The 14,040-nt window shown below is 33.9% G+C and overlaps 1 protein-coding gene across 2 annotated transcripts; it reads left to right on the top strand.

Annotated features, from left to right (window-relative positions):
* Nucleotides 1-6,145: 6,145 nt before the first annotated feature.
* LOC306849869 (uncharacterized protein) lies at nt 6,146-13,233 on the top strand. 2 transcript variants are annotated; one of them, XM_079385243.1, is made up of 7 exons: nt 6,146-6,473; nt 6,963-7,017; nt 7,823-7,916; nt 9,105-9,256; nt 9,514-9,703; nt 9,892-10,043; nt 11,545-12,408. In XM_079385243.1, the coding sequence occupies exons 3-7, from the start codon at nt 7,895-7,897 to the stop codon at nt 11,629-11,631; spliced, it is 603 nt and encodes a 200-aa protein (XP_079241369.1). In that variant the 5' UTR covers nt 6,146-6,473; nt 6,963-7,017; nt 7,823-7,894; the 3' UTR covers nt 11,632-12,408. The 2 variants fall into 2 exon arrangements, with proteins under 2 accessions (XP_079241369.1, XP_079241368.1); XM_079385242.1 differs by lacking the exons at nt 6,146-6,473; nt 6,963-7,017 and having other exon boundaries at nt 7,770-7,916; nt 11,545-13,233.
* The last annotated feature ends 807 nt before the right edge of the window (nt 13,234-14,040 follow it).

Genomic DNA, 14,040 nt, shown 5'->3' with positions numbered 1-14,040 from the left:
AGTAACAAGTAGCAAGTCTCTTGACTTTTAAAAAAAACTTTAAAACTTACATAAAAATTATTTTTAATTACACAGTTTAAAAAGTTAGTTTCAATTCAATTTTTATATAAGCTGCATTTTAGAATAATTTAGATACAGACAAAAACAAATTCCCATCACATAACTGACCTATATAGGCAATTCAGTTGATATTCATTCTATGCTAATAGAATATAATGACTTAAACTTGTTATTTCTCTTTCATTGCTTTTCAGGTAAGATTATAAACTCAGCTCAAACATTTACAAACCTCTCAAGCTTTGAGAAGGAAGGAGGAAGCATCATTAATACACACGCTTGCTGCCTCACATTCTCAGTCTCTCACTCACCCACACTTATTGTTTTTGTTCAGTATTCAGGAGTCTGGAAGCGGAATTCCCTGAGTTGGGAATTGCTGGACAATGTAAACCTTCCACAGCTATCAGCGTGGAATGCCTTCGAGCAGAAGATATGACCCTCCCAGACATTAACCGTACTCAGGGTGAGGGGTCAGTTTCGGTATCGTGCTAGCGATGCTTCCGAAAGAAAACAATCAAACAATAAGACACCCACACAGCAGGAGGGGTGCAGAGGGAGACAGGCCATCATAATGATCATCATCACAATCATCAAGCATCATCAAAGTATTTTTAATAAGGACCATAACAAAACTGGGTCAGTGGAAGCAGCTCTCAGCCAAAACACAGCACAGCACACACACACACACACACACACACACACACACACACACACACACACACACACACACACACACACACACACAAGTATCAATGCCAGAATAAAGTCTTTAAACTTTATGTCTTTAAGACTTTCAACATGCAGATCTAATATCAGATGAATCGCTTTTTGTATTCCCCAATTGTAAGTCGCTTTGGATAAAGGCGTCTGCCAAAAGACTAAATGTAAATGTAAATGTAAATGTAAATGTAATGCAATACAAAATCAATCAAAAGAAAAATCCAAAATGATTTTGTATTCCAAAATCTTCCTGACTCACATAATATCTTTATAATAAAGGAATTTATTATTGTTAAACAGAATACATAGTATTATCATTGTGTTTATTACGTCACTGGTGTGTGTGTGTGTCTCAGTGTGTTTGAGTGCATTTTTGTACTGTGTTTTCGCATGGGAAAATCTCCCAGCTGTGGAGGCTTGAGAGTCTGCTGTGTATTGATGGAACATTTGGGGCGTTCCTCTATGTGTGTGTGTGTGTGTTTGTGTGTGTGTAGAGGTAACGATCATCTAGAGGAAATCCTCAATCAGACGCCAGAAAGAGCACTCTGAACAAGCTCACTGACAGAAACATGGGCCTTCACATACACACACACACAGCTGTGGCTGCTAATAACCTCAGGGACCTGCTGCCGACTGCACAAAACACACACCCACACAGATACTTATGCACATTGATAACTGGATAGTTAAAATGAATAATATAAGCTAATATCTCCATGACTACCAAAACATTTCTAAGGAACCTGCGAACCAATGAAGTAAACATTAGTAGTACTAATGTATTTTAGTTTTTTGCAGTTCATTCTTTAATTAATTCTTGTTTAATGCATTCAGTCTCTGTCTTCCCATACATTTACATGTATGCTGTAAATACACATACTCTCAGAAAAAAAAGGTAGCCTACAAAATTGTCCCTGTGGCGATACCCTTTCAAAAGTTACTAATATGTATAATTAAGGTACTAATATGTTCTCATAAAATACTAGTATTTTAAATCACCACTCCCAGTGTATATCTAATCCACAGTCAGTGTTAAAAAAGAGATAATTAGTTTAGTCATTGAGTGATGATTGAGCATTAGTGATGAATACCTGCTGTTAACAAACTGAACCTGAGGTTCAGAGTCACCATTTCATTACACTGAGACCTCAAAGTGCTCTGGAGGTTCCTGGAGGAACTCACATTTTAAAAAAGGGTTATTGTAAGATCTGTTAACATTGAAGTGGTTCGTAGAAGATCTTACTTGTAAAAGCCAGCATCTGGAAGAACCCAGAGATTCATGTGACAAAATGAAATATGACTGATTATTATTATTATTTACTTTATCGGATGGAATGTAATGACTTTTGTGGCACTTGCCATGTGAAAACAAAAATCTTGGGTATAAGACTAAATGGTTTTAAAATTGGCCACACTTGTTCTGTTCACAGTCAGAACTGGCCGTCATAACAAAAAAAATAAATAAAAAAAAATAACAAAGGGACTTATTCAATCTAAAAATTAGCCACAGTATATCCAATTAAAATTATTTCTGAAAACACTGTTCTCAGTAATAGGGAATATATACATATACGGTCATACTGGCATCCAATGGCTACACCATGTCAATGCAAATTATTTTATTCATTTCCACCAGATTGCACTTCCATCTGCCTCCATTTGTTGGATTTTAAATGTTGTATAACTTGAATACTGCAATAACTAAAAATAGTTTTATTGAAATAAATGTTAAATCATTTGAAGGTGGAAGTTTACCATGAAACTTTAAAGCAAACATTAAAAATATTATTGAACTATTGGAATACGTTCATTTCATAAAAAAAAAAAAAACCCGCTTATAACAATCAGTACAAGAGTAATATTTAGAATTTTTCCCCCCTAATTAAATAAGTTTCAATTGTTCAGAGGTAATTGTTCAATAATTAATATAATAAAAATAATTATGTTTATGCTGTTGTCAAGAAGAAGAAAATGCATGAGGGTTGGCGTGGCGTCCTCACGCTCCTGCTGTTTGGTCGCGCCCCAGCCAACACATCCATGTGGGGCCCATAGGGGTTGCAACTGGGCCGATATCTGGGGCCCACCTGGGCTAACCAACTGGGACTCAGTTTCCATGGTGGCCCTACATGGGTTAACCCAGATGGGCTGATGATGGGCCCTTGATGGGCTCCATATAGGTTAACCAGGTAGCTCCGGTTTGGTGCCTACATGAGTCTGCCTACATGGGTTAGTGATGGAACCCAGCTAGGTCTTATGTAGGTCTCTTATGGGCCATAACAGGTATTCACATGGGCTAACATATTTGTCTGCTTGGGTTACCTTATTTTACAGTAAACCTCTAAACACAAACATTACATTAAATCCACTGAAATGCTAAAGGTTTTCAATAAACAGAAACCAGTACAGTAGTTTATGCATTTAAGCAAAGTTTATTGAGAATAATTTAAACTATCATAACTTGTACATTTACAACTTTATAAAACACAAGTACCTATAAAAAATAAAAAGTTATTATTAAGCTTCCTGAAAAACTATATAACTTTTATTCTGAATGCTTTAAGCAAGGTTTCGTTGGAATAATTTGAACATGACCATTAAAACTTGTATATTTACAACTTTACAAAACATAGGTATCTTAAAGTTAAAGTGAAGCTCCTGACAAACATTATTTGTCATAACTTGTATCGTTTGTATATTCATATCTGAAAACTCTAAAAATGCATTTCACAAACAAACAAAGCAACAGTGCAGCTCCTCACTCCTCTGTCCTCGCTCTCACAATGGCTCTCAACCACTGTGCCACTTTTTCAGTTAAAACAGATGTTTCTTGTCTTTTTAAAGATTATATTTCCATTTAAAAATCAAGAATATCTTAAGACTCACCCATCTTGCTCTCCACTACGTGACTTCGCAGGACAGTTTCCTCCCGTCACGGATTCACCACTTTGACACAGACACACATAAGAGCCTGATAAAAATGTTTTTAGAAGAAAATTTCAGACAATGTTTGCTTCTGATGTCTTATATGTCTTATATGATGTCAGAATATTCTTATTTTAGTATCACTTCACTTGTATTAGTGTACACTCTAAAAAATGCTGGGTTAAATACAACCAAGTGCTGGGTAAATATTGGACAGAATACACGCTGGGTTGTTTAACCCAACCTTCTGAGCAGTAACCCAACCTCTGGGTCTAAACAACCCAATCGCTGGGTTGTATTTAACCCAGTATTTTTTAAGAGTGTATTTGTCTTTAATAAAGTTTGAATTTTATTATTTATTATAAACTGAGTATTGTGATCGCTACACCACAAATTAACAGTTACTTATCACTAAAATAAGCAGTACACCTGGTCCATATTCTCATAATTTGGGGTACTGTTTGTCCAAGTATGGATAATTATTTGCATACAATCAAACTCATTTGATTCCACTGATTTATGAAGAACAAACTCAACTCTACCGAATAACCTCTGTTTGCACATGAATGTTATAAATAATCCAACAGCGAATAAACATACTTTATACAACCTCAAGCAGTTTGAGCCCCCGAAACTCTCGCTTTCTATACCGGCCAACAAAATTAAACTCTCTTGATAAGCGGTGGTCCAAAAGGAAGGCCATCATTCTTCTTGTGGCTTCATCCACAGTACTCCCTTCAATTTCTTCCAGTATATATAAATATATATATTTAGATTTTTAAAAAATTATGTACATTTATAACACTATACTTTGTATTATATCACATTAGTATGGAATTACAAAAACAACTAGTTAACGGTAATGCGAGGGTGTTTCTAATGCAGGGTCTATGGAGGGACGGTAAATTTGACATCGTTCTCTCTTCTGACTGCTGTTATCAGTCTCTGTCAATTTTTTTCCTTTGATTGAAAGTCGTGAAAATGTTATCGCAGAGTTTTTCTTTTGCTATTTTACCCAAATTTTTGTTTACCCAACTATGATGACTTCCGCTGCTGAGAAATGTGAAGGTTTATTAAGCTACATACAGCTATCTTGAGGCTTATCAATTTCTTAAAATGTCCTGTGTGAATTTTCCCAATCAGTGACCTCCATTTAGAACAGGAAAGACAATGTTACTATTGATTGCACTGTACATAAAATTTTAATAAAACTTGTAATTTTATTAATTATTAATTTAAATTATACTATTTTTGAGGTACATGAAATGTGTTTTAAAGTTCTAAGATATTTGAGTCACATTTATTTCTTTATAGTTTTGTCAAGGTGTAAATCTTTTATGTTTTGTTTACAACACTATTAACACTATTGTGTTTCCATGAATGGGATTGTAATGTGCAGTATTGACTATTTAAGGTGATTATTTAAACTATGGATATTGTTGTTGTTTATCAATAAACAATGTTCGATATGCATTTGTTTTAGTTTTTCAGTTTGTTTATTAAAATTATTAAAATTGTCAATAGCAAGAACAATAAACTAGTGGGAGGGGTGGGGGGGTGCAAAATTAAAGAACCGAAATTAAGCAATGGTACCTCGAAACACCCAAGGTGGTTCCTGAGCATTCTTAATTAAAGGGTTCCTCCAGGAACCATTAAAGTTCCTCAGAGAACCACCCCTTTTAAAACAGTGCCTAGAGGCTCTACAGAGGGTTCCGCCGGTGTGGGAAAGTGAAGAACCCCAAAAGGTGCCTCCAGTAACCTTTAGTTTTTACAGTGTGCTTTGACGTTGTGCGCATGCTCCAAAAGACAGAGGTTCCTATTTAGTATTATATTTTAAGTCACATAAAATTTTTTTAAATAAAAAGGTAAGTTTGTAGGTCTTAAACCTGACCGTCAGGACCGTATAGGGAAACGTACGATTGAGAGTGTGTTGCATTTACTCTGACAGACAACTGAAGACTTGCAAGAATATGCAAAATTCTCTGCGTCTCGATCATAACTGCATATGCACACATATGACGTGTCTGTCGCTATTCTGTGTTGAGATATATGCAGTTGTCATGTAAGTGTAGAGCTGCTGTAAACATTGCTGTGAAAATATGGTAACCTAGTAGTGAGTAGCACATTGTAATTTTGCACAAAATTGAACAAGCAGATGCTATTTAACCAAATATCAGATGACTTTAACATTGGGTTAGAGAGTACAAACTACAAACTAGAATGTGTAATAATCTTTGTATAGATTACAGTATAGTTTTCTGCATGAAGCAGAGGCTCTCCTCCTTTCTCACTTCCCCCTGCTGTCCTCTCATTTATTGTGTCCGTCCTGAAGTAGCCCAGGCATTGTTTAATCCAGATGGCGTAATCACAACCCTCTCTCTGTGTCTTCCTCTTCCTATTCATACAGCCTCCTATTAATATCCTGATCCCTCACTATCCTGTCAGCAAGTGAGACTCAAGCAAACACTGGGACAAATAAGGAGAGGGAGAGAAGGAGGGAAGAAAAAGAAAAAAAGTGGGGGAACCCCAACATGAAGAACAACAGGATGGAGGAGAGCATGTAATACGGTCATTTACGGGCAGGAGGATCTCTGCATCCAGAGAGGGGAGAGGGTTGAATTCCGGGCTAAGGAAAAGCAAGTCCACCGTCAACCACTTTCACAGACGCCTTATTTACAGCCATGGAAGGGCAGCTTTACAGCTCTGTGATTCAGCCATTTGTGACTGCAAATGGGACTCACAGGAAAACAAAGACTTCAAAAGAGCAAGCCAGAGTGAGTGACAGAGAGAAACAGGAGAAGATAGTTCTGAAACCTTTTGTATATTTGTAACTTCCACAACAGGAGCAGGTGGCTCCTTCATGTCAGTCTGTATGAGCAAAAATTAAATTACATTACGAATGTGTAGCCTAATACTTTCAACCGACCACAAATAACATTAGTTCAATATAATGATGACTAACGTTCTGTTGTGATAAACCACAAGTGCAGACTCTGCAAAACAGTCCACCAATGACTAACACAAATGAGTGTTTTTTTCCAGTCACCTATATTAAACTGTGAAAATATTTTTGCATTTAGCATTTTCTAACTTGTCAGTATTTCCATTATATCACATTATATTTAACAGAAATTAGATTTGTCAAACATGCCAAATCTGCCTATATGATCAATTCGATTTTACTAGTGCGAACATATTTTTTGAAACTTATGAATGCATGTTCCCTGTGTTTAATAGTCTTTTTCTTCGGCCAATTGTTGTAGGTTTAAAGATGAACTTTCAGTGGCTGACCGTGGTGACGCTATTAGGACAGAGAAGGTATAGGCCTAATGTGTTTACATCATTAATACACATAAATAAAAGTAGATAAGTGTTTTAGTTCAGAAAATTAAGCATTATGAACATAACAGACCACTAAACTTTTATGTGAAGTCAAATTAGATATGTGAAATAAATCAATGAGAGAGAATCCAATTTAAATATAGTACAAATATCTATGCATATATGAGTAAATGTGTGTAGATATCTTGTGTTTATTTGTGTATGTTTTTTTCAGTTAATATTGTTAGAAATATTACTGTATAATTCAGATGACAGCTCATTATTTTAGTAAGGATAATTACAATACTATTGCAATTAACAAATTGATAATTAGCCACAATCTGTTTTTAATCTAAGGTATTATAATTTTCTGACTATTAATTTATTTTTTGTACTACTAATGTCATTAAAATAATAATTTCTCAGATTTAAATTTTATTATAAAAATGTTGCTCTGAGACTCTAGCCCATTCACATAAATATCTACATAATCAAATAGCTTTTTTTTTTTTTTTTTTTTTCTCAATCTACCAGTAATGTTTTTGATTCTGTCACATATTTAAAATATCCATCCTCTTTTGGTCCAAAGCCAGGAAAGAGTCAATGGTTGAGTTTGAAACTGATTTAAAAAAAATGATCGGTCTATTATCATTTTCTTTTATATTGTGTTTTATGTCCAACCTTCTGTTTATCATCATGTTACACTCAGCAGAGGGCAGAACTGAGACAAGCGTGAGAATTTCATGTTTACTCCAAGGAGCACCTCACAGTTGTTAAGACTGATGATACTTTCTGTTTGTAGATTAAGAGCGATAAGAAACAGCTGTTAGGGTTCCTGTAATTACAGTGTTTTATCCACTGTCAAGAACTCAGAATGAGAAATATGAAGATTTCAGGTAAGTAAATATCAGACTTTATTTTAGAGCAATTGACTTTTAACTCATTCAAGCTTAATGGTCAAACGTTTCTCTTTCAAACCCAACTACCTTAAAAATACTTTAAATAAATCATTCTGATATTATAATTTCATTTAAGCATTAGGTTCACTGAAATTATGTTTGTGCAGTTATTTTATTTTGCTTTCTGTATGCTTCATTTAAGCTGACAAGTGGCTAAAAATAGTTAAATAGTGAAAATGATGGCTGAAGTACAGACACACAAGTGATTTTTTCACTTCAGTTTTCTTCTGTTTTTGTATCTTCTCGGTTCTGTTAAATAGGGAATTGAGTGTGATGATAGGGATGTGCAATTTTACAGAATCATGCAATCATAAGCGAGTGAAGGTGAAGAGGGTCGGCAAACAGTTTTCTTTATTTTAGTTATTAAACAAACAATCAAGCAACACGTCACTTGACCCTTTAGCCACGTATTTTACTCTCCCAAACCAATCATAAGCAGATTTTCTTCAAAACTATCAGTATTTTATACAAGCGTTCAGGTTATCTGTGAATGATATTTAATGGTAATTTAAACGTTTTAACTTCAAATATATACTGGTAACTATGCTTAAAATAAAAATCCATCTTTTTATGAATACTATTGTCTAAATCACTAGAACACGTGTAGAATCGTGTAATCAATATTTTCTTTTCTTGTTTGACTCATGCACTGTACCTTAAAACTTGTTATATTCCTACCTCATGTCACTCCATAGCCTATGCATTTCGTGTATGTTATTTCTAATGACAGTTTAACAAATAGTTTGAGCTGTGTTAAGTTAGTGGTATTAAATATCATCTATATATCATATGGTTGTTTTTGTTGTTTAATGAGTTTCTTTCTTCTGTTGAACACTTGAATAATGTTGGTAACATCTTATGTTGCTATGACTTCCACGGAGTGTAAAAACATACTGTGATAGTCAATGGGGTCCATTCAACATGCTTCAGAATATTTTTTTCTTTTTGGTTTAACAGAGGAAAGAAGAGGGAAAATGATAACACATTTTCATTTTTGGGTGAACTATACATTTAATAGTATAGGTCATTTGTACTACAATCCATACGTATAGTGAATTATTAAATAGGTGCATGTACTAACATTTAGATTGATGTTTACTTTCCATTCTGTGTTTCTCTTTACAGAATTGCTGTTGTTTGCAATGGCAGCATTGCACTGTGGGAAAACAGAAAGCATAAACTTTATCATGGGTCACTGTAATGATACCATCAGGCTTCCTTGTACAGCTGCTACCCGAACAAAAACTTACCGTTACGTCATGTGGTATAAAACAGACGTGAGTTACCTTTCTATTTGAACTGATTGACCTTATTTGCTTGACATTATTGTAATGGTTGTGCAGTTTATCAGTTTTTTTTTTTGTATAAAGGATTTTGAAAGTAAAAAAGAAAGGTACAAAACATTTCCATTGACGAGTAGCATCCTCTGCACCTCAGTGGCGTACCATTTCACATTTGACCTGTTTGGTCTGTCAACCAGAAAACACCACACCACAACAAAATCCACTAACAAAGCCATGTCTTTCTTTTCTAGAATCTTCCTATCATCAAGAGGAAAAACAATGAATATGCATACTATAACTTGACCATTGCATCTCTGGGAGATAAAGAGGACCTGGTGTTAAATAATGTGCAACCTTCAGACTCTGGAGAATATAAATGCTACCTGGCTGCAGAGGTTGGAGGTCGAAATGACGAGTCTTTAATTGGATTGAATATATCAGGTAATTTAGACTAGTTCATTCCCCATAAAATCTGTTTGATATTAAAATTCTGTACGTTGCTGTCATCAAAACCGTACTCTAGAATCTTTAAGTGAATGTTTAAACCTCTTATTATATTTATAATTGCACACATGATCTCATAAAAATAAATATCCCATTAAACAAATAATGGTTGTCTTAATTTTCAGAATGTTTGGATGTGAGCACAGTTTATCCCATCACCACCACGATCCCTGCTGATTCCTGTCCCGCTGTAGAAGAATTAACTGTTCCCTGGGCTGTGATTGGCCTTTCTCTTATTAGCGTCACCAAAATCATTATTTGCATTATAACTGTATGGGTGAGTATATTAGCATTCCAATCAGTCAATCAAAAGACCCACAGAGAATCCAGGAAACACGCAGAACCATTTTAGATTACTGTTAAGTGTAAGTTAAGTGGGTCATTCATTTATTTCTATTTTGAAAGAAATCAATGATAACTTTTATTTAGAAAGGATGCATTAAAGTGTTTAAGAGTGACAGTAAAGGCATTTATAATTTTACAAAAAGATTTCTATTTCAAATCATTTTTTTTCTATTCATCAAAGAATCCTTCCACAAAGATATTAAGCAGAACAATTGTTTTCATGATCAATAATAATTAAGAAATGTTTCTTGAACTTCAAATCAGCATATTAGAATGATTTCTAAAGGGTCATGTGACACTGAAGACTGGAGTAATGATGCTGAAAATGTAGCTTTCCCATCACATGAATTAATTACATTTTAAAATATAGCTAATAAAATAGAAAACTTAGTCATTTTAATTTGTAATAATATTCCACAGTATACTGTTTTACTGTATTTTTAATAACATAAATGCAACCTGGGAGAGCAAAAAAGACTTCATAATAACAATAAACACTTACTGACCACAATCTTTTAAAGCCTATTCATAATAAAATCAAATAATTAAAAAGCCACACTTGTGAGAAATAAAGTCACATTGTGAGATATAAAGATAAAAAATGGAATTATGAGAAAATAAAGTAGCATTTTTATTTAATCCAGTACAAATAGTTCATTCATGTGTCATATAGATGGCCTTAAAATTTACGCTGCGTCTCATTTTGAAGGCTGCATCCTCCAGAGGTTGCATTTGTCAGCCACATACATCAGGATGACTCATTTCATAAAAGTAACAATTTTTAAATTGTCTGCGTTAATTACTGAAATTTCTTTCTTTGCAATGTAATAGTTACTTTCCCGAAATGAGGCAGCCTCAATGCAGCTAAAAAGGTGACCTCTGAGGCTGTTGTGCTTAAAAATGATGCACAGCTCACGTCTGTTTTGAGTCCTTCTACACTGAAAATACATAATTATCATTTACATATTTTAGGCATTTCATGGTTATGCCACAACCATTCAAAGTATTTCTGACCTGATTCTTAATTAAATTGCAGTGGTCCTATGCTGACTGCATATTTAAACACACGCCTCACAGACCGACAGTAAGCATATTTTACCTGGTTTTGCACTGAACTTCTTCAGAAACTGTAGCATAACAGGAAACCGAGATAGTGAGGCCCATAAGCCCCCACACATATACCGTACTAACAAAGCCTTTGCATGGTGTATCTGTAACAGGAAATAAATGCTTTTTTTTCTGCAGAACCCTGTGATGGTCTTGGTAATGTTGCAGCTGTGTGGGCACTTAACTTTTTTATTTTTTACCAAGATTTCAGAAATGATTGAAATGACAAACCACAGGCTCATTGCTAAGAGTATGTGGGAGAAGGTTTTTTGTGTGTGTGTTTCAGTGTTTTTGAAACCTGGCTCATATAAATTTTCCTTTCACAGGTGTGTGATCGAGTCATATTTAGAACAGCAAGAAGAAAACAGGAAGTACGGGGAAGCAAGACTGGAAGGTCAAGCTGGAAAGACTGAGATTCACAAAAAGCTGATGGGGTTATTTTATTTTTACGCATCCATTAGCCTAGTTAAAACAGTCCAAGGCTGTAAACATTTACAAGGTTGTTCACACCATTAGGTTGTGTTGATAGGATCCATTTGATGTCTGTGTGGTTTTGCTATTCTTAATTACTTTTTATGGATTGTTTATTCCTAGGGGAAGAAGGACAGGCTATAACGGGGGCTGTTTTATAGCTGTTGAGGGAGAAGAGAGTCATGGAGGGTTGCAATGCATTAGGCCTGTGCTCTGCCACAGCTGCACACTGTTATTTTGGTAACACTTTATTTTAAGGTCTCTTAACTAGTTGCTTATGAGCATGCATATTACTAGAATATTAGCCAGTTATTAGTAGTAATTAAGCACATATTAATGCCTTATTCTACATCTCTAATCCTATCCAATACCTAAACTTAACAACTACCTTACTAACTATTAATAACTAGCAGCAAATTATTGATGGAAAAGTTAATAGTGTTACCGTTATTTTATAATTGTATATCCTATGTAAATATCTTTGCTGTCTGTAGCAAATTGATGTACTTTATGGATCTTAAGGTTTAGAACTAGGGATGCCAGTCGATGAAAATGTTTAATCGAATTAATTACATTATGTGGTGATTAATTCATTATTTTTTATAAATTTGATTGTGAAAATTCCCTCAAAATATAATTTATAGCTATTGTCTTAAATGAGAAAAGTATCAAGTAGACATTACAAAAAGTAGCTTTAGAAATAAATATTTTATTTGATCAAAAAAAGAAAAGAAAAAGAAAATACACGTGTAGGCTACAACAGCCTTACATAAACTATAATAGAAGATGATCTGAGAAAAATCGAAGTAACTTTTGTGCATTCGATTCGTTCAAATGGTTCTATGGTTTTCTGCGGCATGTAATATCTTTGTTGCCAAAATTGAGCAAAAACAGACAAAATGTGACCTTGGACCAAAAAAAACTGTCATAAGTCGCACAGGTATATTTATAACAATAGCCAACAATAGGCTACATTGTATGGGCCAAAATGATTGATTTTTCTTTTATGCCAAAAATCATTAGGATATTAAGTAAAGATCATGTTCCATAAAGATATTTTGTGCATTACCGTAAATATATCAAAACTTAATTTTTGATTTGTAATATGCTTAATTTTTACAACTTTAAAGGCAATTTTCTCATTATTTATTTATTTATTTAATTATTTTTTGCACTCTCAGATTCCAGTTTTTCAAATAGTTGTATCTTGTCCATATATTGTCATATCCTAACAAAAATCAATTGAAAGATTATTTATTCAGCTTTTAGATTATATATAAATCTAATCAAATTCAAAAAATGGACCCTTATGACTGGTTTTGTGGTCCAGGGTCATATACTGTGTTTAAATTATAACACAATATTAACTTCTTATTTACTGAACTGTTGTATAAAATTACATTTGCACTCGTGCCATTTGGTACATGAAAAGATTAAGCAAAGCAAATATGTTCATGTCTGAGATGCATTTGGACATTTATCTCATTTTGACAGTTAACAAGTCTTCTTATAATGCCTACACCGATTATACTCATTTAGAATATTCATATTTGTAGGTGTTTGTTTTTTCTCCTTTCTCTGATGTGTTCCAGAATTCTGGAACCCAGAATATTTTGATACTTGAATAAAAACAATGATAGCCATGAGAGCATCCGTACTGTAGTTGGTACTGTGCTCTACCCTTTCGTTTAGCAATGTAAAAGGGCATGGAAATCAAGCAATGGATGATGAAACGAACAGTACAATGTAATTTTGAAAGCACGGATGTTTTTATTTTTAAAAAGCCTATTACAATTATTAAATGTGACAATATTTTAGGTGAGTTTATAATGTAATAAATGTCTCATGTTATGTCAACATTTTATTACAATAATATTATTACAATAATAATGTAATACTAATTTTTTGTATTTTTTTGTAATACTAAATTTTTTTTTTGTAATACTAAAAATACTAGTTTTTACTTTATGTGCAGTTATTACATGAGTTGCTACAATATCACTTATACAACATAAACATGAGGCATTTTTGACCCAACATATTGAATTTTAGGGGCATATAGCTGCATTTATGGACTACATTATGCAGTGAGCTGCTTCTCTGCATCATGTTTGTCAACTCAGCAGTCAACTGGTTGAAAGGAAGTATAGGTCTGGGACGGGGTGGGTGCGTTAACTGCATAAAAGTATTTGAATCGTGTTATTTTTCCATAACTAATGAATTAAATTAACATGTTAAACTGACATCCCTATATAGACAAATAATTTAAGATTTATTTATATAGATCATATGTCCACACAGTCGGATAGCCTAAATATTCAACAGAGAAATATCGGCTTTGGAATTAAGTT

The sequence above is a fragment of the Barbus barbus genome (assembly GCF_936440315.1).
Source record: "Barbus barbus genome assembly, chromosome: 29".
Lineage (NCBI taxonomy): Eukaryota > Metazoa > Chordata > Actinopteri > Cypriniformes > Cyprinidae > Barbus > Barbus barbus.
This window is presented reverse-complemented; position numbering and strand designations above follow the sequence as displayed.